The sequence below is a fragment of the Chamaea fasciata genome, unplaced genomic scaffold (assembly GCF_029207755.1).
Source record: "Chamaea fasciata isolate MVZ Bird 193981 ecotype frontalis unplaced genomic scaffold, bChaFas1.0.hap1 SCAF_10, whole genome shotgun sequence".
Taxonomy (NCBI): Eukaryota; Metazoa; Chordata; class Aves; order Passeriformes; family Sylviidae; genus Chamaea; species Chamaea fasciata.
The window spans coordinates 9,228,410-9,254,092 of record NW_027094095.1 but is presented as its reverse complement, the minus strand read 5'-3'; the positions used below and the strand labels follow the sequence as shown (position 1 = coordinate 9,254,092).

Genomic DNA, 25,683 nt, shown 5'->3' with positions numbered 1-25,683 from the left:
AATTGCCTTCGAATACTTCAAAACCGTATATGCTTCAACCTACAGGGAACTGCTTTCCCCTTCTCCGCTCTCTAAATTCGGTACAAGAATTAAACTGAAGACAATAAGGAATGTCACAGTTAATTGAGCAGAGAGACCACAACCATCACACTGAACCGCGGCTGTAACAAAACCGGCTTGTGCTAGAGATCAGCTCAGACAACATAGTTCGCATACTTCAGAAAACAAGCGTCTCTGTGCCAACTGGGATGCCAGGAGAACACTTCCCAAATCGCCAACGTGTGATGCACGACAGCAGCACAGCAGATATCCGACTATACGAACCACACACCAGCCCACACATTTCCACTAAAGAATTTGCAAGAGTCTGTCTGCTTAAAAAAATGTACTGACTGGGGGGCAAAGGCAGCTTAGCTGACGTAGCACAGAATTAGGAGATAGAAGCATCTAAAGCGGATACCCGAGGAGCTGCGATCGCAGCTGTCAGTCTCCATAAAGGCGATAAACACGCGTGACGGGGAAGCCGCGCAGGGCCGGAGACGCGTCCGGGAACGCCCCGCGGGCCCCTCACGCCGCGGTGCTCTCCGAGCGGCGCCTGCGGCCTCTCCGCGCTCCCCACGGACCCCTGGGGCCCCGGCCGGCCCGCGGACCCCGCACCCCGCTCCCCCTGCAGCCCGCGAAGCGCCACTTGCCTGCCAGGCCGCGGCCCAGGCGGGGCCGGGCGATGCCGGAGCCCCGGGGCGATCCGCAGGGGAGGCACCGGCGACACCGAGCGGCGGCCGGGCCGCTCCGGGCGCGGGGGGCGGGCAGGGCCGTCCCGCTCCGGCCGCCAGAGATCCGCGTCTCCCGCCGCAGCCCCGCCCGCCGCGCCCCGACGGCATCGCCGGGACCCGGATGGGGCCGCGCCCCCCGCGCGGTGCCCGGATGGAGCCGTGCTCGGGGCCGGGGCCGGCCCCGCTCCCCGCCGCGCTGCCCGAGGGCCCCGCGGCCGCGGCCCGCCCCGCAGCCGCCCCGGAGCGCATCCCCGAGGCGCGGCGCGGCCCTCCCGCGGCCGGGGCGGTGCCGCCGGCGCCCGCAGCTGCCCCGGATCCAGTCCCGCCGGCGGATGTCGCCCATCCGCTTCCTGCGGCCGCCCCGCCTCTCCATGGCGCGGCCCGGCGCGAGTCCTGCCGGGTAAGGGGCGGCGCGGCTCGGCCTCGCAGCCTGAGCGGCGGCGGCGGTGCCGCCATGTCCGGGGGCAGCAGCGCCGGCGAGTGGTGCCTCATGGAGAGCGACCCGGGCGTCTTTACCGAGCTCATCAAAGGCTTCGGTGAGGCTCGAGCGGCGCCGGGCGGGCGGCGGGGGCTCCGCGGGGCTGTTCCTGCACCGCTGGGTGCCCGCCCGCTGTCCGTGCGCGGGGCGCTGGCCGGGCGGGAAGGGGATGCGGGGGCTCGCTGGGGACTCCCCGCGGGGCTCGGTCGCTGCAGGGCCGGGAGGGCGCTGGGGGCGCTCCCGCGGGCGAGCGCGGCTTCCGTGACCTCCGCGGCGCCGGCCCGGCCTGCGGGCAGCGGGGAGTCCCCGCCCGGGCGGCCCGGCCCCCGCGCGGCCTGTGCGGCTCCGGCCCGGCCCCCCCCGGCACCTGTTGCTCTGCTGCGGGACAGCCCGGCAGGGACGTGCCGCGTAGAGTCACAGCGAAAATCAGGTTGGAAAAGGCCTCTCAGATCATCGCGTCCAGCCTGTGACCCAACGCCGCCTTGTCAGCCAGACCGTATGACCGAGTGCCACATCCAGTCTTGCCTTAAACACCTCCAAGGGCGGCGACTCCATCACTTCCCTGGGCAGCCCGTTCTAATGTCTGATCGCCCCTTTGAAAAAATCCCTCCGAATGTCCAATGTGAACTTCCCTAGCGCAGCTTAAGGCTGGGAACGTGTTCGGGTTCTGTGCCTACGCTGAGCTGTGGGGCTTGGCAGTGGCTGGGTGGTCTGCAAGCGGCTGCCTGGCCTTCTAGAATGTTACATTTTGTGTTGAATCGCGTTTAAAATCTTTGGTGGAACTATGAATATATGGTTATTACAAGAGGCTTTCAGCCAAAGAACCAAAATGATTTTACTCCACGTTTCATTGATTCATAGTTTGTGTCATGTCTTTTTCTCAGAAATGAAGTCCAGACGTACTTCTTTTATGTTTTTTTTTAGCTAATGAATTAAACTTCCACATACTAAATATTTGAACCTTTTGGGCCCTGTGTTGTGCAGATGTCTTGCTTGAGCGTACAGCATTTTTGGTCTACTATCGTGGGTCTTTGTCTGGAGAGAGATGTTTAAAGTTCTGCTTTGGACTTGCTGATAATGCCTTTATAAACAGTATTGTTTTCAATTAAGCAAAGGACACAAAGTGACCAGAGATATTTTAATTTTCTCTGCTTATTTTTAAATGCAACTGTGTTGTAAAGACAGCATCACTGTACACGGGTTCAGAAATTCCTGAAATAATTTCTCTCTGCCTGCCTTGTTTGTTTTTTTTTTTTTTTAATCACGGTCTGTTAAAGCCAATAGATACACTTTTCCATAGCCTGGCCATGCTAGTTGTAAATATTATGTAATGGTTTTGTGCCTTCTTTCGTAAGTCTCTCCTTACTGGCTGCATCCCTTTTTAAATGGGTTAATTGGAGAAACCTGTATTTTTTCCTTATTTCAGGCTGTAGAGGAGCACAAGTTGAAGAAATATGGAGTTTGGAGCCAGAGAACTTTGAAAAATTGAAGTAAGGCACATGTTTTTCATTCACATTTGTCTGAAGTCCCAGAAGGAGTGTGTACTAAACTCATGTGGATTTTTTGTTTGGGGCATTTTGTGGTTTTTTACTTCAATTTCTACAGAAGTTGAGTAGGATTTTGATTTAATGGAATGCCTGGCAGTTAAATTGTTTTTTTTTTTTAATGCTTTGGTACTTAATCTAGCTTAATCAGGTTTTGGAAGAGATGCAGATAGTAGCTAGAATGCGAAAGTAGATTTCTAATGATTTTGCCATTAGCTTGCCTTATAGCTTTTAACAAATCCCTGGCTGAATTTCTGTTCCTTGCTTCCTCACATCCCATCATGTTGTCTCTGTTGTCTTAAATTATTTTCCAGTACTTGGATACCTTTGCAACTCGGTTTTCCTGCAGAGCCACTTCCATATGTATGTGAAGGCAAATAGGCTTTTTATAACTGACAGTGACTGGTGTCACGTGGAACAATTTGGCCCTCATTAAACGACATTAATTCTTTTAACATCTTGTCCACCATGTGTTGTTACCTATGTTTACATACTGGATTTTAAGAGGAAAATATCATTTAACCTGGACTATGCTCTTGTATCTTGTGCAAATATCCCATATTTGTAGGATTCATCTTTCAAAAGATGCAGGAATTGGTATAGATGTACTTCTAGAATTTTTGACCAAATATATTTGACAAGCAACACCTGAATGGCAGAAATGTTGCCTAAGAAGTGGTTTATTTGCTGTCTGCACCATCAGAACACTTACTGTTTGTTCATTAAGTGACAGCTTTGTGTATCCTGGGAGATGTGTGTTTTTCTACTCCTGAGGGATGACCAACCTCCCTCCTCCCTTCCTATTTACACCTGCAATATTTTACACACTGTAGAAACACTGGGAGGGAAAGAATATAGGAGCATCTTTGTTTTTTAAAATGCATCTCAGCCTTCTGGTTAGAGCGTAGGAAAAGTTTCTTATGCAGTACTGGTGTATGTTTGTCTTTTGTAGAGAAACCCTTTGTGGCCTCTTTGTGGTGATGACCTTAGACTTAAGTTGATGAATAAGTTTTTGTCTTACTGTAACTGTAGATTATGTAAGACCTATTTCCTTTACTGAGAAATTTTTGTGTTCTGGGAATACTAAATACAGTGCAACATGTAGTAAAAGCTGTTTACTATCCAAGACATGCAGTCTGAAAGGCAAGACACATTTTTACTAAAGAGAAAACTGGGTTTCTCTTACTTGTTGGTGAGATAACTCAAAGCATGAAGTTTCAGGAGAGCTCCTCTTCAGATGTTTCATCTGTGTCTAGAAGGATCACCAAGACTTTAGTTCCTGCTCTTGTACATGACTGACAAATGCTTTGACAGCTGTGTATCAGTAACCAATTCAAATTAGAGTTCTGCAACTATAAAAGTTGCAGTAACCAGGAAAACCGGTCCTGACTTTTGAAAATTACTGGCTAAATGCTAATTCTGATTGGGATTGTTTAGCACTTGCAGAAAGAAGCCTGAATTGTCTTCTGCCTAATTAAAAGAGCACATCTGAAAATCTCAGTGCGAATTCCTGATATTTAGAAAGAATTAACAGAATTGCCATAGCAGCATACAGCTAGACTACCGTACAGATAATTTTAATGTTTTTCATCAGTCCTGGTGACCTTTTTTCTATAAATTTTGTTTTTCAGGCCAGTACATGGGCTGATTTTTCTCTTCAAGTGGCAGCCTGGAGAGGAGCCAGCGGGTTCTGTTGTCCAGGATTCCAGACTGGATACAATTTTTTTTGCTAAGCAGGTATGAGAAAATCAGTAATTGTTTTAGATTTCTCATGAAACATAAACTAAACATAACTATTTCTTGTTGCTATGTTCACAGAAATTAATATTTTGCAAGGTAAAATAACTTCAACAAATTCTGAGAGTAGGAGCTGTGTATTGACAAAGCAAATCAGTTTGATCTGTCAAGTCAGACAAAAATAGCAGCTGTGGAAGAGTAAAGCTCTTATTTATTTGTCAGCCCTCACCCATAAAGTAACTCAGTCTTCTGCACAATAAATAGTGACTTTGTAAATGTTCTCAGCAGAATGAGTGAATTACTTCTTTTGAAACCACTTTCAACAACTTGTTGGAAGAAGTTTATTTTGGTCCTGGTTTTATTTCTTATTTTTCTTGAATGCTCTAAAGCTGGGGCAGGATTTGTAGGATAATGCTTTCCTTTAAGGGTTTGGAGACCATTTTGGCATGCAAGTTTTAAGTATTCAAATCAGAAAGGTGAATTTAAATTAGAGATAACAGGGAAAAAAGGGGTTTGCTGATGTAATTCATTGTGTCTTATTAAATGCAGAGTAGTACTGAAATTCTGTCTTAGAGTTAAAAGACTGCTGTGTGTGTTGCTTGCAAGCAAGAAAAGTAAGAGAAAGCGGCCAGAATGAAAATAGGAGTATTTAATACTGGTCTAATTACAAAACATTGATATCAAAGGGCAAATTATTAGGATTTCTGTGAAGACTGTTACGTAGTCTAGTTGTCGGGGTGTTTAGGGTGGGGGTTTTGGGGGGCTTTTTATTTTGGTTGAGTTTCTTGTTTTATTTCCCACCACAAATGCAGAAGTCTTTTGAATGTAGATTTCAGGATATGAAAAAAAAAATCTCCACATACTTCCAGGCAGAAGTGTAGAAATATGGAAAACAATGCAAATAGCCATCCTGGCCACTCTGTACCTGCACTTCTGTTTTGTTCCTTTTTAATCACCTTCCTGTTTCATGCTGTTATGGATCAGCTTTTTTCATGCTGATTTTCTTCCTTCTTCCCCTGCTGCAGCTCTTGAGTCCTGCCAAGCACTGCCCACTATTTTTATGATACAGTGATCAGCAGCAGTTTGCTGATTGTCTTTAGGTGGCTCCCACAGACACTGGTTTAGGTTGTGATTTCTGCCTAACCAAACATACTGTTAGTAGCCATGGGCTGCAGCTAAAGAACTCAGAGAAAATCCTTGATGTAACTTACAAAAGGTAGTTGTGTGGTGGGAGGAAATTACTCTGATCAGAATCTAGAGAGGGATTTTTTTGGAGGATGTTGTTTATTTTAAAGTGAAGGTAAATTTTCCCTCACTCAAGAGATTTCATCTTGTTTCCTGTGAGTAGCTGAGGTTGTCCTAGAATTGTTGTTCTTGTGAATGCTGAAAAGTTTCAAAGCATTTGTCTGCTTGTTCCACTTCTTTTGCCTTTTCCACCCTCCCTTTCCTTTTTTGAAGCTTGACACCGTGTTTAAAGGCAATAGCTAAGAGAGCTTTCTTGAGCTTTAAGATGAGATTGCAGAATGTACATCACAAAATTTGGATAATTTCTTTTTTAGTTCCCTTTGAAACAGTCATATTTTGACGTGTTCTTAAGCTGAAACCTCCTTTCTAATTGTGCCTTTCCTTCACCTGTTGCCTTTAAAGAGAGCGTGCTGCAGTGACTCTTAACATGGAAAGCAATTTCTAGAGATGTTGACTCTTACAGTAGTACTGCCTGGTTATGCCACTTGATGGCATGGAATAGATGTTTCAAAAGTCATTTGCAAGAAGTTTAGAATTAGTATCTTTTTCATTTTTTAGTGTTATCTGTCTGTGAAGTGCAGTGGGTTTGCAAAATTAAAACATTCCTTGTAGATAAATTAATGCTTGTGTTTCATATCAGTTCAGTTTTTCCTGGACTGAGCTATTGTGACTGAACAACTAGAAATAGGTACAGAGAAATTATTTAAAGTCAACAGAAAGGAACTGGTTTGGATGTTTTGGAGGCATCTGTTTAATACCAGTTTATCTCTGGTGACTTTCACACTGAAGAAACCTAGCCTGGGTTAGAGATCCAACTTGACAAGCAATGTTTTGAGGACTTACAGTGTTTTCTTGAGCAAGTGTCTGATCTTCTGATTTGCTGCTGATGAGAGCAGGGTGCAGTGAACTTCTGTGAGCCAGTGTAGCTCATCCCCCAGCAGTTTTCTGTGCCTGTTATCTGGGCTGGTCTCTGCTATACTGTGAGATGTGTCTGTTCAGCGAGTCTTTACAGGACAGAACTGGGAACAGGTAAGTGAGAGAACAGAGGGTTCTTTATGCTAGTGCTGAAGTTACTGCATTTCCCAAAACCACAATCTGAATCCTTCTGAGTCACCCAGGAGCACAAAGAAAGATGAGCATTAGTATTGAATATTTGTATTGTGAAAGAGCAAGTCTTCCCAGTCATCATGCAACTGGGTTCATGTGTATTTTTTTTTTTCTCTCAATGTTTTATTTTATCTAAGCCAAATTTTATGCTGGCATTGAGGGTCTTTCCAGAAGACCTTTTTCTTCATTACAAAAGTGATGATGTAAAATTACACTATGTTCATTTGTAGGCTGGAATCCCAGAACAAATAGATTGGTTAGGGCAATTTTTATGACATTTAAGGTTTTTGATCTGTTGATCTGTATCTTCAAAACTGTCATGGCACTGGAGCCTGAAAAATACCAACAAGTCTTTGCCTCTCTTTCCTTTATCACACATTTTCTTCTTTTAAATGTTCCATTCTGAAGACATTTGGTACAATTTGTCTTACTGCAGACATGTTTTCAAGTGTCCTCCTGAATCCTGTGTGAGCAAGACAAGGTTACTGTTAATATATAACAAGAGTTGAGTAGAGGAAATAAATTTTCTGTTCAACTTGATTATTTGTTCAATCTTAAAAATTGTTTCATTGTGGCTTTAGTTAGAGGTAAAAGGCTACAGCTCTCGAACTGTCTAGTAAAACATCTCTAAATTTCATTAGGAAACATAGTTTTGGTAAGAACCTTGTGCCTGCTCACATTTTCCTCATTTCCACTTCCATAGTGATGTTGTAGTTGAATTCCAGATGGCAACCAGATCTTGTTCCAAGTTAAATCATTACTACGTTGGGGGGTTGAATTTTGAAGTTTGTCTGGTATGCATGCATATTAAAGGTTTTTTTTTAATGGTCACTTTTATGTGCACTCATGTTAAATTTGGCCTCCCTGTTATGCCTAGGTATGATTTGGTCCTCTAGTTGAGGCCACAGAACTCTGGATGATCTTACATACCCTTTGAGCTAGGATACCTAGGCACAATGAGGTGAGTTAAGGATACAATTTCAGCCTTAACTCTGAATTTCCTGATTTCTGTGTTGCTTCAGTGGGCCCTTGCTGTTGTTTTCACACACAGTGGATACACGATTACACCTACTCAATGTATCCAGCTCCCTGCCACTCTCTTTGGAGGATCTCTGGACAAAAAAGAATGCCAATGTTGCAGACCTGAAACTACTGTTTTTGAGTTTAATGAATTCTTCAGCTTTTAGTATTGGTATCCTGCCTTTCTTAGGTGCCATGTATTTATTTTATTTTGCATTGTCATGACAGAACATTAACTTCATTAACTGGGAATACCTTCAGGAGTATCTTATAGATGATACTGTTAATAACAAAACATTGGTCTCTGGTTATGTTTATGGCACTAATGGAAGCATATGTATTATTTTTACATTTCCAGTACTTAATTAATTTCAAACTCCAGATTTTTGACCCTTTCAGATTTGGTAACATTAACATAGACCAGATATCTGTGTTAAAGTTAAGTTTGGGATGACAGATAACTTACAAGAAGTACAACTTCAAGACATGAAACAAATCAGAAGGAGGTTTTCCGTAACTGAATATAGCTGGAGAAAGATTATATCTTTACTCCAGCAAAATTAATATGAAAAAAAAAATTGTATCAGGTTTCTAAAAAAGAATAAATTGTGGAACTTTGTGCTAATGCTGATTTTTTCATGTTGAGCTCTGTAAAACCAACTGTTCTGTAACGTTGGGATATTTAGTAAGTGAAGCCCAGGGATTTGCTGGTTATACTACCAATTGCAGCACAGGCTTGTTCACAGCTGTTTTGAAAAGCAAAATGCATAATCCATCAGGTAGAAGATGTGAGTCAAGATTTAAAGGGCTTCTGCCTACAGTTGATCCAGAAGGCCAGACTGGATCCATAGAGAAAGGTGCATTCTTAGGAAGTAATGCATCAGACAGCAGCCTAATCAGGTGGTTCCTTGGTTTGTTTTAAGCTGAGCTTCACCTGGGGATAGGTCAGTCTTCTCCTGATACATTTCTGTGTATGTATGTTGCAATTTTCTTTCAAATATTGTTAAATACATCTTGAACTTTTGCCTACAAAATCTCTTAACTATGAGTGTCTGCTTTAAGTTGGAGTTGTGTACTGATCAATCTAATACCTCACCACGACTTCCTGGACAGAAATATCCAGGCAAATGTTGGTATTTCTGCACAAATACAGAAAATCCTCTAAATCTTCAAGTCCAAATAAAAATCTTTTGGGAACAACCTGCATTTATTATCATGTTACCTAAATGCGAAAGATGTTTTGTGCTAACACTGGGGCACCCTAAGTAAGAGATATTGGGGTACCCTGAAGGATTCTCTCAGTTGTGTGTGGAGCAGTGCTGGACTGGCTGTGTGCACTGATGGCATTGTGTCTGTGGGACAAATCCAGCACTTGCCTCCATTTGATCCTGCAATTACATCCTCACTCTGCACTCTTCACCCTGCCTGTGAGCCACCATTAGCTAGATATTCCCTTGTTCTATCTTGGTAGTTCTCCTGTGTCACCTACATCCAGGAACACACGGGATCTTTATGCACATCACCTGCATTTCCTTCTATTCCTCTGCTACAGGACTGTTGTTGCTGCCTTTCTTTACTTCTTGCTTCTCACTTGATTGAAGTTCTAGAATGTATTTCTATAATGTATTTTCATTTCAACAGCTGGAGGCTGTTGCCCTCAGATCTGCATCTTTTGCATGTTGTTTTGTAGCAGTCAGACTTTGTTTAGCCTGGTCCCTATATACTTCATCAGACTTGTCTCATACTGTAGTTGGAATACAAAATATGCTTAAAGGCCAATATGTGATGAGCCCATTAATTCTTTGCCAAGTCTAATTTGTCTTCTGATTTTATTTTCTGTTTCAAGCTTCTATATCCTGCTATTCAGCAGTTTCAGTGTTGATCTTGCCTCACAAAATCTCAGTAAATTTCCTTTCCTTTTTTGAAGCCATTATTGAGTTGTCTGTAAAGAGAGCAACTGATTGTTCCATCTTGATTTTTCAGCCACGTTAGTTGCCGTTTAATCCTGTCTCTCCTATAATGCCCTGTATTAATTACCATCGACAAATCCAAATTGGTGTAGTGACCCTGCCTTCATTGTGACAGCACTGTTCTAACAGTGTGTCAGCACAGGTGTCCCTACCTTCTTTTGCTTCTCTATCAGCTTAATTACACTGCATCAGCTTCACCCACTCTGATCCACTTGAGATTTCCCTGCTTTCATCCTAGCACTACTATACACTCTGATAACACTCTTTAGTTGTACCTCAGAGAGTCTTTAGTTCTTAGTTCTTTTTCCTGTGTTACAAAGTATGCCATTCTGGTCTGGGGGGTTGAATTTTTCTGCTCCTGGCTGATTATTTCACTGCCCTTGATGGATTTTCCTTGTATGTCCTTTATTTTGCATCTGTGTGTATTCTAGCCCTTAGCTTGTGTTGGTTTGAGTTTGGGCTGCTGTAATCTGTTCCACATGTGTAGTCGACTCCCTTGATTACCATTTAAGTCAACTAGATTGTATTTTTCTTAAATTAAGAAGTGCTTTATTATTTATCATCTGCATACAGACATAATCTGAACTGAGAACACCCTGAAGTATAGAAAATAAATTTATGGTGTGGCTTTTAGTATTAACATACTAGGTTTTCCTTTGTTAGGACTAACCTTGATTGCAAAACAGGTTGCTTGGGTTTTCTCTTTTTTCCCTGCTTTCTTGTTGGAAGTGGTTTCACATTCACAGTTCTGAACTAATTTTCTTTTTTTCTATACAAAATTCACATCCTCTCGGGAAGTTTTAAGGTTTAAGTAGAATTTTCAATTGCAAAATAGTCTCAAAGACTAATGATACATTACTCTTTCCTAACCTATAGCTCTCTGAGAAAAAACTGCTAATATAAAGCCTTGTATTAATGGCCTCACACCATTTGATTACAGTGCATTTAGTTAAATCTCAGATTATATTTAATAATCCTTGTAGCCTCTTTCTTTAAATACAATGTTTTAGTTTGGTTATTAGTAGACAACATTAAAGACATGGCTGTAATATGAAGGGGGTTGTTTATATTTTCTAAAAGTGGAATATTTAACACTGAAATGTAACAATGACAAACTAGTAACTTAAACATTAACTTGAAAAGGACTGGTATGTTGGACAAGTATATTATTCAGCTAACCATCATTTAAACAATCTCTACATCTTGGAACACTTAAGTTTCATTAGTTTAGCCCTAGAATACTTAAAATTTTGTCCAATAAAACTTTTTCATAAAAAATTCCAGGTTCCATAATGTGCTTTACTGCTTCAAATTAATTTTTTTTGACCTCTTGCTCCTAGTAGGAGATCTCATTATTTGAAGGACTTTTCCTGGGAGAGTTGACTTTTTTTAAGGCCATAGATAAAGTAACACAATTTGGGCAGCTTGCTTTGAATATTACTGTGCATTTTTCCACAGGGTTCCCAGGATTTCTGCCTTTCTTCCATGCCTTTCATTAATCACTTCAGACAGATGGTGAGGCAGTGGAATGACAGTTTCTGAGGACAGCTATGAGATATGAGTTTTATCAGTGAATTGTATATGACAGCCATGCAGAGCTGGTTTTATTACAGCAAGGGCTTTTTTATATTACCTACCCAGGCAGTAAATCCAATCTGTGTTAGGGTGCAGCTCTAATGTGAATCAGCATAGAAAGTATGTGTTTGTAACAAAAACAAACGCAGTTTGGAGCGAACTTTTCTCTCCAGTGCTGACCAAATTGTCCATGCTTTTTTCTAGGTCATAAATAATGCCTGTGCAACTCAAGCCATAGTAAGTGTGCTGTTAAACTGTGCTCATCAAGACATTCATCTAGGAGAGACCTTGTCAGAATTTAAAGAATTTTCCCAAAGCTTTGATGCTGCGGTGAGTGAGCAGTTTTCTGCATTTTAAGTGTCACAGTGTTACAGCCGGGGTGCTTTACAGGTGTTTTGTTACTTCCTTTCAGATGAAAGGTTTGGCACTGAGCAACTCGGAAGTGATTCGGCAAGTTCACAACAGTTTTGCCAGGTATCATATGTTTTAAATCTGGCCAAAATTTGAGCAAATCCTTTTTAATCTCAGGGGTTTTAAAATTTTCTTTGCAGGCAGCAGATGTTTGAGTTTGATGCAAAGTCTTCAGCAAAGGAAGAAGACGCCTTTCACTTTGTAAGCTATGTTCCTGTTAATGGGAGGCTATATGAGCTAGATGGCTTAAGGGAAGGACCAATTGATTTAGGTAACATTTTACATTTTTGCTGAACATCCTTTATTTTAACAATGCTTTTTGCAACAAATTGGTCATATGTTATAGGCTCAAAACAAATTATTTATTAAAATAAAAAATATATTAAAAGTTTTCTGAATGTGCTGTAGGCTTGTACTTGCAGTCATTTGTATTGTTCCAGTTTTGTTGGTCAGAAAATACAATTTTCTCCCTCCTTCCTCTATGTCTCTGATGCTCTTTTCATTTAGTAATCAAATGATCAGGTCCTGCAATCCCTTCCAGAACCTTGATAGTTTTGTTGCAAGAGAGAAGTTTACATAAAGGAAAAATGTACACAGCTGACTCCAGACACTTTTTTTCCATTATGTGGCTTGTGTTTACACGCTGCCCTCTTTCTTCTTAGATAGCAAGTGTTTTCCTAATGGTTTGAAAGAAAAGAGCTTTATTCTCTGTAAGACGGGCTTCTGTTTTGTATTCTTGTTTGAGATGTGTGCCCTGTTGAGTCTTAAAAAGCTCTGCACTGCTTATCGTGTATCCGTACTTTGGAGTCTGATACGTTGTCAACAACAATATTCCACACTCCATTCCCAGAGTGTTTTCCCAGATTTGTTGACAATTTTATTTATGTTTAGGTTGAGCAACAGCTTGCTGCTTAATCTTGCCTTTAGTCTGTCTAGAGATACTGTACAGTCTGCAGACCTAACAGTAACATCATTTGTATGGTCACAAGATCATGAGTCTCCAAATTTACTTTAAGGTCTTGAAATTGCAGAAGAGGCATTTTCAACTTAGGAAATCACCTCTAGGTATTCTGTCATATGTCTTGAAATCCAGTTCTCTATCAAATACCCTTTTATGATTTTTCTTTTCTGCCTTTTTTAACATTATATTGCATTTACATAGACAAAATCAAGAGTTAATATTAAACAGCTGTACCTGTCCATAGTGTTTTCCTTTGCTGTCTACTTCAGTGTTGTCATGCCAACTAATTTCCCTTGTGTCATAAAAATCTTATGTAGCATACTTTCCCCCACCCCCATTATTTCTTGTTATCAACAAAACAAATGTTAGATGCTTATGCCCTTAAAATTCAGCTTTGTTCCATTGCTTTGGCTACTGCATTATCTAGCTATTGGTAGTAATCATGTATCTTCCACCTCCTGAAAAACCACCTGAGTTATCTCAGACTGCCATAGTTAAGGAAAAATTGTTACATGCTCTGAAGTTGCTGCATAAGCCTGAATTATACGAGCCAACTTTGCAATGAGTTTTGCAGTGATATTGAATTTTTTCCTTTGTTCAATTTTGCCAAGATGATGAATTTTTGCTGGTTTTCCCCCAGGTGCATGCCATCAGGATGACTGGATCAGTGCAGTGCGGCCCGTCATAGAGAAGCGCATACAAAAGTAAATGGTCGTGATGCCTTTGACATGTAGCACCTTACCTATGCTTAAAAATTCCATAGCCTTCATTCCCTTCAGTGCAAGGATTTCCAGCAAAGTCCTAAGCAATGACACTTATGCATCATTTTTAATGCATATCACTGTGTGACTTGAGAACTTGTTGCCCAACAGGAGGCAAATGTGATGATAGATAAATCTCAGATACACTGTGCTGCTGCATAATTAATCCAAGTAGGTGTCTGTGTAGTGAAGAGAGATCCTACAAGTGCTCTGGAAAAGAAGATTGTTATCTCTGTTACACAGCTGTGGATCTTTGTGAGTGAAAGCTAAGAGTGTCATGACCATGAATTCCATTTGCCTATGCACTTCAAAATACTAGATAGTCATTCTGTCCATAGAGCTGGTATTTGGAGATAAGAAGTTTTTCTTAGGAATGTGGCTTGTCTTAGAAATTTAAGCTAGAAAAAGAGACTATGGAACTTTGTTTCTTAATTCTGATTTCAAATTGCAGTCCCAAATTTGTTAGAAATAAAGTTAATTTTATGCCATTTTAAGAAGACAATTCTAAGTTTTTGCTTGAGGACTTTTTTTTTTTTTTTTTTAATAAGCAAAACAGGACTACCAAGTTGCTTTAGGAGAATTTAACCTCCAAAAGACCTTCCAGTCTAACTGCTGAATGTACTTCTAACTGCTGAATGTACTTCTCACACTGTGTGGAGAAGTCTCACATATTTTCTCACACTGTGTGGAGAAGTTGCCAATATTTTTTAACAAGTAATCGTATTGTGTGAAGCATCTTCAACAGAAAAAAGTTCTGTTGTCGTGTTTTCTTTTCTTTTTTGGACAGTTTCAGTATTTGTTTTGTCACCACAGATAGGAATAGTAAATTTTGGGGAGAGAAGGTTATTAGTAATTACATATTGGATAGAGTTAATTTGTGGTCTGGTTTTATTTTGTAACAAGATTGGATCTGTAGCACAACATAATTTAATAGACCCATTTAAAATTTTGTTTCCATGAAATGCATTCCTTAAAATGTAATCAAGGAAGGGGCTTTTGAGTTGTCATGTTGGTAACTACTTTTGAAAGTGGGTTGTCTTTGTTGTTTTGTTTTTCTGTTCCTCATTTAGATACAGTGAAGGCGAGATAAGGTTTAACCTGATGGCTATTGTGTCTGACAGGAAGATGATATATGAGCAGAGGATTGCAGAGCTACAGCAGCAACTGGCAGAGGTAAGCCATGCAATTTAAATTGCTACTATTAAAAGTAGTTCCCTGATAGTTCTGTGTTGGCTTTACTATTCCCTTCCCTTCCTTGCTCCAAATGGAGTAGCAGTAAAAAAAGCAGGGAGTGATTGCTGGAGATCTGTCCAGCACAGTGTGGATGCACTCAGTGCTGCAGCTCTGAGCTGAGCACTCAGCACAGTGTAGACCATGTCACTTTGACTTTCTGCCCTGACTCATTTGCTGTGGTGCTGGAACTGTTCTTTTTGTAGTACCTGCTTGTAACTAACTGCAGAAATTCCTGGAATGTTCCTATAACAGTAAACAAAACTGAATCTTTCTGTGATAGAAATACCCTTGAGACAAAACTTGCTGAAAAAAAAATAAAAATGGAGTAACATCATCCATTTAAATTTTTGTTTTGTGGAAGGAGGAGCCTATGGATACAGATCAAAGTAGTAATATGTTAAGTTCTATACAATCAGAAGTTGCAAAATACCAGATGTTAATTGAAGAAGAGAACCAAAAATTAAAAAGATATAAGGTATGTAGCCTTTGCTTTTCTGATGAAATTATTGGAACAGTTTTAAGAAAAAGCCAGCTTTATATATATATATATATATATATATATATATATATATATATATATATATATATATATGTATATATATATATATATGTATATATGTGAGCTTTGCAATTAATCTGAAGGAACTGGATGGGGATTAGAAGATAGTTCAGCTATATAATAATTTTGTTAATGCTTTTAATTTATTTTTAGATTGAAAATATTAGAAGAAAACATAACTACCTTCCTTTCATCATGGAATTGTTAAAGACTCTAGCAGAGCATCAGCAGTTAATACCATTAGTAGAAAAAGTGAGTATTTCCTAGCTGATAGTGTATTACTTTGATTCTTCATACCTTCTCTTTTAAATAAACAGGCCCGTGTCATTTATTGTTCCAAGATCTTGGGCCAGGGCCGGCTCCCAGCACTCCTGCGGCCGCTGTAGCAGGCGGTGACCGCGTGGTGGCAGCCGTGGCACAGCGCTGGCAATTCAACTCCTCCCTTTGCCCTGTTCCTGTGCTCATTTACTGCCTTGGGTTTCCCCTTTTTGTAGGTATCTAGCCATTAACATTGATTTACTGCCAAGGTTTGTATTCAGACTTTAATAAATAAGCGTGTCTGGCACTTTGGCAAGGTTATTAAATTGGTCAAGTACTTGAATTGTACTCAGCTCTGTGCTGGCCGGCACTTACTGAGTGGCAGAGGCAGGATCCCTGATTTTGTACTCATTGAGAAAGGATCTCTGAATTAATATTATGCAGAAAGAGCTGTGTGTTACTTCATGAGTACATTCTTTAGCTGAATTTACATAGGAAGGTAAATTTGCAGTCTTGTAGTTTCTAAGAGTGACTTGTGGAGTTTTAATCCAGTTTCATGTTAACAGAAGTCATTTATAACACCCATCAAGCTGCTTTCACAAGTAAATTACCAGTGAACTGGTGGTAACAGATCTTAATTCTAAATTACTGAATTAGATGCTGTTCTGTTCAGAATTAACTGATTAACTAATTAACTAATGTTTTGACAGAAAGTTGTTGGCGTATTGCTTTTGAGTTGTCCCTTCTTCTTGCCCAATCTGTTTCTTAAGTAAATTCGTAAGGAAGAAAGTGCCAGTTCCCTATCAATTTGAACTATTATGGTTAATATAAGTTACGAGAATCTGTCTGCATATATTTTGACAGGAACTTTTGTGGGGGTTTTTTCCACTTGTTTGAACGATCTAAACGACTAAGATCTTGGTTCCTTTCAGAGTTCAGTTTTGATAATCTATATGTCTGACAGTGGTATTTGCTTGTGACATAAAACGTTTCCATTAGGAAGAGTCTTTTCTATGTTAAATGAAATTAGTATGAAAGTCTGAAAAATGGAGGTTTAAATTATCTTTTTTAAAATAGTGCTTTTCCCCTACAGATATTACCTAATCTCAGTTTCTCTTGTATAGTTTAGTTAAATCTGTATTTATTCTTAAAAGGCTTTATATACTAACATAGTAAAACAGTAATAGGGTGCTTCTGAAAGGTCCAAATTTGCATTTAAATCCTTCTTTTTCCAGCGTAATTTTAATATTTAGAACTATGAATAGTCATTCAAAGCTCCAAGATGATCTTTGTCTTATCAAAGCTTGACATCATCTCCCCTTGTTTCCTAGGCAAAAGAAAAACAGAATGCCAAGAAAGCTCAGGAGGCCAAATGAAGATGACTTTGCAAAACACATACAGTTACTTGCTTCTGATACTATTTTCATGACAACAAATAAAACTTTTCATAAACTTCAATTTTTGTCCGGTGCACGTCTGCCAGTTGTAATGGTTTGTCTTGTACTGTTTGCATGGGTCTGACTCTTCCTTCCTCTGCATCTTCTGCATGTAGTACTGCTGAGCAATGTTTAGGTTCTCCTGGTCACTTTCAGTATTTAACAGTCTGTCTGATTGCTGAAGGCTTGGGAAGCGGACCCAGAAATGTGCAAGGAATTGTCCCCATTTTGTCCCACTTGAACATGATAATGATACAGATGCCAGAGGTTTAAGTATAAGCATGAGCTTTCTTTGCTCATCCCTACTAACAGTTACAATCCTTTCCAGTTGTTCAGTGACATAGCCTGTGTCTTTGTTTTTATGAAGTATGTGTCTAATTTTTTTACAAAATGGAAAAGTATGAATTTAGCTGTAGAAACATTTGCAAAGACCAATGTATAATCTCAGAAGAACTGCATTGCTTTAGTAGAAAGGATAATAAATATTCCCATTTTTATTTTGGCAAACTTTTTTCTGTGGTATTTTATTATGGGATAAGATGATTAGGATATAGAAGTCATCAGCCTTGTGACTTGAGTATATGCATTCTAAATTTGAAGTAGAAAGAAGGCACACTATTGTTTCGGGGAGTTAATGTTCTTGGATATAGGGTATTCATACCCTATATGAATACCCTATATTTAATACCCATATTCATAGGGTATTAAATTGAACATACTCCTTTTATGGAGTATGTTCAATTTAAATGTTTAAAGAAGTGACTGAGAAGTAATATAAGGAAAAAGGTGTATAAAAGATTATTGTTGATGACAGCATTGCTGTGGAAGATGCTTAAGCTATGTCCCATGGACCAAAGGCAATACCTGGGGAATGGAGTTCACTGCGTGTCCTGACACCTTCAATGCTGCCTGCATGTGAGCTGTGAACGGATTGTTTTGGTATGGACACTAAAAGGCCATTGCAACAATACACACTGTTTGAATTACTCACTGTCAGTGTACACTATTTGTTTAGAAAACTTCCAGTTTCTTCCTAAAACACTAGGATAAAAAACAGAAAGAGCTTTGATTTCCCCCCCCCCAAACATTCAAAACTGAATAGTAAAATATGTTTGTTTCCCTTATTTTACCTGTACTTTATTCATTAGACTGAGAATTCCTTTGGTCTTGTAGGCTGAATTTTTTGAAACCCTGATATGAAACATTCTGTTATCTATTGGTGCTGCATATATACATATATAAACAGGATAAAATTTTGGCTGAAGAAGTAAAACATAGACTATGCTCTTCACTGCTGGAAGTATCTCCTCGAGTCATTGCTCTGGCTGGAAAGGTAAGATCTGTTTCAGAAAAACCTGAGATCCATATCTGTGTTTTCTACAAAATTGATCAGGTTAATGAGACCATAAACTCTGTGAGAATTTCCTACTTTAGTAATTCACTGCAGGATTACTGTCCAAGGAAATGGAAAGACACTCACAGAGGAAGAGACATTCCTGCTTCTAAAATTACATTTGAAACTCCTTTTCAACCTGTTGAAAACATTTGTGTCTTTTTAAGTGGTAGCCTGATAACTCCTGCTGCATCCTGTCATCCTTGGGGAATTTTGCAATTTGGTATTAGATGTCAACTTAAAATCCATTCTGAAGTAATTTCATTCTCTGTTTACTGGCATACTTGGGCATGTACAAAAGGAGAAGGAATTTTGCTGAAGCAGAAAATCATTTCTGGAATGGGAATTATGTGAGATTGTAAAATACACATCCAAAGGATGTTTTCCAACCTAAATAATGTTATGCTAGGGTTTGTTTGGTGCCCTTTTAGCAGCTGACTAAAGGCATTGAAAGGCAGACTGAGGGTGAGAGCTTTAGAATTTTCTTATTGCATCCCTAGGATTCTCCTTTGGATTTGTGAGCTTGGGAAGTGGAACACTAGTGGGTTGATGCTGGCCAAGTGTCTGGCACCCACCAAAGCCTCACTCCCCTCTGCAACCAGACAGTGGAGAGAAAATCTAATGAAAGGTTCATGGGCTGAGGTAAGGACCGTGAGAAATCACTCATCAACTACCATCACGAGCAAAACAGGCTCTAATTAGGGATATGAATTGAATTTATTATCCTGCTCTGGTTTTGTTAATAATAAGTAAAATGAATTTGTAAAAACACCTTCCCCCACCCCCTGTTTCCCATCTCCAGCTCCTACCCCCACGGGGATGGAAAGGAGGGTTACGGTCAGTTCACCATCCGTGGTTTCATCTGCTCAGGGAGAGGAGTCGTTCCCCTCTGCACCTGGGCTCCCTCCTATGGAGACAGCTCTCTGAACTTCTCCAACATGAGTCCCGTGTTACAACCAACAGTTCCCTGGAGCTGCAGCCATGTGAGTCCATCCCACAGGGAAGAGTCCTCCCCACACTCTTCACAGGGTGCAGTCCTTCAAGGACAGGCTGCTCCAGTGGGGGCCCTGTCTCATGGGCCTCCCACAGCGTCACAGCCTCCTCTCAGGCATCCCCCTACTCTGGTGTGGGGCTCCTCCATGGGCTGCAGGGGCACAGCTGCCTCTCACCATGGTCATCTCCACAGGCTGCAGAGGAATCTCAGTTCGAGCTCCTGGAACACCTTCTGCCTCTCCTTCACTGCCCCTTGATATCTGCTGCTCTTCTCACATATTCTCACTCTGATTTCTCTGGACACAATTACAACTGTGCAACAACGTTTTTTCTTTATTCTTAAATCTGCTATCACAAAGGCATTACCACCATTTCTAATTGGCCCAGCCTTGGCCAGCATCATCTCCATCTTTGGAGCCACCAGGGATTGGTTTGGCCAGACATGAAGGAAGCTTCTAGCAGCTTCTCACAGAAGCCACCCCGGTAGCTCCCCCTGCTACCACAAAGCAGGCCATGCAAACCCAATACAGCTGCCTTCAGCCTCTGCCTCCCGAACCTTGTGAGTTTTAGTGGCTGCACCTGAGAGATCAGAGAATGACCCTGTTTGCCCTAACTGCTTTTCAGTGTTTGACTCATCAATGTAGGGCAGAAACAGTTTTATCTTGTCTATCAATTATGCAAATACGTACACACATGCCTATGTGCTTCCTGTGGAAAAAAGTCCAAGGAGAAGGTGGGATTTGTGTATGAAAATACAGGACACTCCTTTTATTGCCTTTTTTTTCCAGAGCACTGTGTTAATGGAAACAATGATAAGAAAAACAGCTGCCAGGAAGAGTCTATAATAAACTGCCACATAAACAACCTTCTGATATCGAATTGCTGAAGTCCAACTACATTCAAGTTGTAAAGACTGAGGACTTCAGAAGGAAAATGAGTAAGTTATTTTATGGCTCACATTTTTCATGCAGGTAACGTGTCTGCCTAGCAAAGCCACCAGAAGCACTGGGGACAAACAGACTGGAGACAGTGTGGCCTTATGTACAAGAAATTTCCCTAACAGAACAGAAAGTGTGCTTCTCTAAATAGCTGGCATTTGTTAACAGGCTAAAACTTGTACATTCCATGTGCCTCAATGAGCATATAAAAATATATATATTAATCTCTGAGAAATTGATGACACTCGCTTAAAATAAATGAGTTTAATATCTCAAAAACGTATACATAATGTAAGCTCTGTCTGTGCTCACAGGATGTTCTGATCCTTTCACTGTTTCTTCTTTAGCAACTATATCAGTAGCTTATGTAGAAAAATAACATCAAAAATAGCTAACTCACCAAACCACAAATACTCTCTCTTTCTGTCTGGTAATGAAAGCCAATTCCAGTATTACTGAACTTCATTGAACTTACTGATTCCCTTCAGTGATTTAGCTTTTTCTTCTTCTGTAAATGCGGCTTCTTTCACCTGCTGGAATCAAAGAAGAGTAGGGAACATTATTATAAAAGCCTTCAAGAAAGCTTGAAAAAAATCTTTCTAAACAACAAAAAGATAGCAACTTTTTTTTACAAAATCTGTCATCTTTTTGTGTGTGATAGAAATGCTTTTCCCTGGCAAATTCAATTGGAAAAATTATTCAGATGGCAGTTTAGTCTTAATGTAATTGCTGTAACTTGCATGAGAGTGGAGAAAGCACAAGGTCTAGTGATTGGAACAGGAGGCCAGACCATTCCTCATCTTGTCACTCCTTGCTACGTGAACATGAAATGTTGCTTAACCTTTACAATTCAGCTTACCCTGCAAAACAAGCATGAGGCTATGGGTTTACATGCAGCTAAGCCAAGGTACTAACTGCATTACCTTACCTGTCTCTCAGTTTCTCCCAGTTTTATAGTACATGAGTAAACTTGCCAGGAAGGAGCAAAAATTACATTGTTAATTTAGGTGGTTTTCAGCTTTATATACACAATGGAATTCTTGTAATTGTCTTAATTGTTTATCATCCCAACATATTATGTGTTACCTTCGTAAGCTCATTAAGAGGCTGCTGTAAAATGTCATGCAGCAATGCTATGAAGAAAAATAAGAAATTTCAACCACTGTACCACTGGAGCAAGGAAAGGAAATAAGGGGTCATACTTGTGCTTTTCTGTTGAGACAGAATAGAAAAGGAAATACAGCAAGGAAGTCAAGTGCAAGAAAAAGAAGTGGTAGCATACAGCACTTGGGAGATGCTCCTGCCCCTGCCCAAGGGGACTCAGAAGCCAAGGAGATGGTGACTTAGGCAGAGGGCACTGCAGTAACAAGGCTGTGCTGTGGTGCTAGCTCTGCCTAGCTCTGCCTAGTGCAACGTCAGACTTGGGATGCTGCAAATTCTTGTACTTTCTGTTGCTTGAAAAGTTTTATCCCAAAAAGAGAAAAGATGAGCTGAATAACACTGGAAGGTCTGGGATTGGAGCACAGCACAAAAGGCAATGAGGAGGAGAATGTGGGGCGTGTACTCCTGAGTCAGCATCCTGCATCCCACAACACCAGGGGGACAAGAAGGATGGTAAGATGGGATGGTTAAGGTAGTGAAACCTCTAATGAGAAATCATCAAAACAAACTTTCTTACCTTCCTTATCTTCTTTTTCCACAGCAGCAGCAGTCAGAGGGTATATTTACCTTTGCATTCCAAGTAGCCTGACAACACAAACATTAATAACTGTACTGATATTCTACAAATTTATTATAAACAGTGTCAAAGAACTGCAAAAAGTTTTTAAACAAATCTGATGTTTGGTGGGTTATATGATACTATTTATTTGTGCAACTTGTGAATTTGTGAATGCTTGGGAGAGAAGCTTTCATTTTACACATATGGACTACACATTCCTTTAGATCCTCTAGGCTTCTTTTGTACATGGGAGATCAAAACCTTGTGTGTTGTGGTGGAGATACTGAGCATGTCCACAGTGGAAGGCTGTATTTTACTGTCATTTTTTTATTCTTTAAAATAAGCACAGAAAACTAGCTCCAATAGTTGCATCTGTATCTCATGGGCTTGGATGACATTCAGGGTACTCTTTAATGAGCGTGTGAATTTTTTTCAATGATTATGTTGGATGGATACAGTCTTCTGCTTTTGTCAATGGAATTTTATAAAAATGCAGGAATTTAGGTTTTGTTAACGTGATGGTCAATTCTCTTAACATGATGGTCAAGCATATACAAGTGCTAAAGGTTTTCTTTCTTTATTTTCTGTGGTTCATGTGCAAAAATCTTCACTGTGTGAAATAACAAGGACACGCTTGCAGCCACGTGGAGAAGTATTTCATTCTTGCCTTCCATTCTGATATCACAGGTTTCAAAATGAGAATTTTTCCATTATTATCAGCTTTACAGGTCACATTGCTATCTAAAATAGCAAACTGAAACACTGCCAAGACATGTAAAAAATACACATTTCTTTTTATAAAGCCAGCTATCCTGGTACCACACTTCTAGAGCAGTTTTATATAGAAAGAGTAATATAAAAATTGAATGGTGAGATGATACCATTTGACAGTTACGCTGGTATTTTAGGTATTTCAGTCACACAGGCTAAAATGGGGAAAATTTTTTAATGTATAATTTGAAGAACATTACTAGTATGGCCACAAACGTCACATCTTAGAACCATGCCTACACATTATCCCCTTTTGGATGGAGAAAAAAAGAGAGAGGAACTGAAAATTGAGACTGTATGTGGTAGAATAACAACTAATTCCTGTGGGGTTTTAAGAACGTAAAAGAAAGAACAATGTAAACAACTGGAGATAAATTATAGCAGATTTAATAAGCTGAAATGGTATTTGAAAACAGTAATCGTAAAGACAACATTTTGTTTCAAATGCTAAAGCAGTGTATCATGCAGGAAGAAACACTGTGTAACCGGGGAAAGCAGACACTAAAAATAATCCAGCTAATCTAGTGGGATCAGTTCCCAACAAGAGAACAAGCTCATCTACAAATTTCTGAACTTTCAGAAAACATAATAAAGAATAAACATTGGAAAAGCCTGGCTCTGATGGAAGTCTAAAGTGGAGTTTAAGAATTAAAATGGTCACCTGTGCAGTGTTACATAATAGGAACCATAGGTAATTTCATATCCCACTTCTTTAAATTTTAACCATGTAGCACTGTGGTAACCTATGCTGTAATACTGAAAATTGTTGATAGCATGTTCATACTGGTAATGGACTTAAATGTTGAGGGAAAACATAAACTGCATGAAAAATGAAACTTTTCCACAATACAGGAACCAAAAGAGAAAGCAGCAGAAGTTCTCAGACTGGAATATTACAACCCAGACTGAACAGAGCATCACAACACTGGACAATCACTTGCTAGAAACTAAATAACAGGATCTCCTCAGGCCCTGACCATTTCTAGCTTCTGTGACTTTAAACCAAGGTTGCAAAGAACACCTACCATTTTAGCTAATTAATTAGCATTCCTAATGCCATCTTCTGCTTCTAATCAGGACACTGACAACTCCAGCAAGGTTCACACATTTCTACTGTAATATTTAAAAAGGAGTCTGCAAAAGATGGCAATTGTTGACTGAAAAGTTGCTGTGCTACAGAATATCAGACTGGTTGGAAGCACCAGCTCCAAACCCTGCCACAGGCAGGGACAACTTCCACCAAACCAGGCTGCTCCAAGCCCTGTCCAATCTGGCCTTGGATATTTCCAATTTACACTTCTTTACTTTTCATAGTAAAGCTCTTGCTAAGTCAAAGGTGCTTTTTGTAAATATCTTAACCTTCTGTGTTCGTAAGATCTCAATGCCTGTGACTGTGGCTAGAAAACTCTGTTTTCAGACTTTAATAGCTTTTCTTAATACTGTTTTATTTAAGCACTGATCCTTGATAAACATTAAGGCTGTTTTGGTGGAAAAGGCCTAAATAATAGAGACTATTACTTTAGTAAAACAGATAGAAATAACACTTTTAGTTACTACCACCATGTTTCTTGTGAAGTTAATGAAAATCTAAGGGCAGTACAAGAGTCAGAAATAGGAGCTGAAGAGTAACCTTACCCTGTGTTGAAGTTTTTCCCCGTGTGTAAGAATTTGCATCTTCTGTCTGCATGTCACAACCCAGCTGCGTTTTGCAGGCTGCTCTCTCTGGGCCCTTGCTCTGGGCATGGCTACTTCAGACTTGAGGGTATCCTATTTCAATTGTATTTCCAGGTCATGCAATGCTGCACTTCAGATGTTGGACTGACAATGATACACTGGGTTACAAAAGGAAAATAGAAATGCAGCGATTCCCTGCACAGCATCCTGCACAATGGCATCACAGCAGGGTTGATCCCACAGAGCCTCTAGCTGGGCACAGACATGATAAAATATATGGGCAATAAAACGGGACCACTGAATACCATTTTTGGTCTTTAATTTAAATAGGGCTAAATTCCTTAGTATTTTACAGCATATTCATGTTGTCATAAACAGGCATCAAGTTGATGTTACCATGAAATATCGTGATGCTTAGCTCTTGTAGTAATTTATAACTGTCAGTCAGTATGTGCTTAGTAAATGGTGCAAGTCAAGTGACTGCAAGACATTCTGTAACTGCGTTTTAAGATTTCTTCTGTATCCCAACCAGTTCTGACTGTGATACAGGAAAGCTTGGAGGGTCCCCAGACATCTTACCTGTGGTGTTGGTTAAAGCTGAGGATGATTTGTGTCCTGCAGCACACAAAGCTACGGGGGACCTTCTCCAGCAGCGAGCCCAGCTCTGCGCCTTCACTTGGCACTGGCAGGCAAAACCCCGAAAGCTTTGCCCTGCACGCCCACGTAAGCGAGAAGTTAATTTGTGTTATTTTTCCCTGACGTAGAAGAGTAACGGGCTCGAAACAATAAGGTGTGATGGCAAGAGGCAACCGCAGGGTCCGCCAACAGAGGTTCCTGAGGGACAGAAAATGGCGGGCGGGGGCCCTCAGGAAGCTCCCAAAACACCGAGCGCTCCCCAGGAACCGCTCCGGGCGGGAAAAGCCTCGCCCACCGCCCCCGAGCCCGCTAACTATGACAAGAGGAGGTGACAAGGGGGAACAAAAACCCCACCTGGAAAGAGGACGGCATCTGAGATTGAAAACCGTCCCTGACGGAGCGTGAGGTACCCTCCCCGAGACGGGCCATAGTTCCCCACCCCTGCCCTCACGGGCTCCAGGCCGGGACTCGGCTCTTTCTCCCCGTCCCG

The 25,683-nt window shown here is 40.6% G+C and overlaps 1 protein-coding gene and 1 long non-coding RNA gene across 10 annotated transcripts; one reads left to right on the top strand and one right to left on the bottom strand.

Annotated features, from left to right (window-relative positions):
* Positions 1–1,164: 1,164 nt before the first annotated feature.
* Positions 1,165–17,090, top strand: UCHL5 (ubiquitin C-terminal hydrolase L5). Of its 4 annotated transcripts, XM_066192257.1 has the most exons (11): positions 1,170–1,309; positions 2,678–2,741; positions 4,427–4,532; positions 11,654–11,779; positions 11,862–11,923; positions 12,001–12,131; positions 13,462–13,525; positions 14,653–14,755; positions 15,177–15,290; positions 15,528–15,626; positions 16,964–17,090. In XM_066192257.1, the coding sequence occupies exons 1-11, from the start codon at positions 1,228–1,230 to the stop codon at positions 17,006–17,008; spliced, it is 996 nt and encodes a 331-aa protein (XP_066048354.1). In that variant the 5' UTR covers positions 1,170–1,227; the 3' UTR covers positions 17,009–17,090. The 4 variants fall into 4 exon arrangements, with proteins under 4 accessions (XP_066048355.1, XP_066048354.1, XP_066048357.1 ...); XM_066192258.1 differs by lacking the exon at positions 15,177–15,290 and having other exon boundaries at positions 1,165–1,309; XM_066192260.1 differs by lacking the exon at positions 2,678–2,741 and having other exon boundaries at positions 1,294–1,309.
* On the bottom strand, positions 6,817–25,666 carry LOC136294488 (uncharacterized). 6 transcript variants are annotated; one of them, XR_010722414.1, is made up of 6 exons: positions 25,548–25,666; positions 25,137–25,391; positions 24,519–24,715; positions 22,071–22,138; positions 20,793–20,925; positions 6,817–7,347 (listed from the first exon to the last, which is right to left on the bottom strand). It is a non-coding gene; the product is annotated as an uncharacterized lncRNA (long non-coding RNA). The 6 variants fall into 6 exon arrangements; XR_010722416.1 differs by lacking the exon at positions 6,817–7,347 and adding an exon at positions 16,239–16,959; XR_010722412.1 differs by lacking the exon at positions 6,817–7,347 and having other exon boundaries at positions 20,642–20,925.
* Positions 25,667–25,683: the final 17 nt, after the last annotated feature.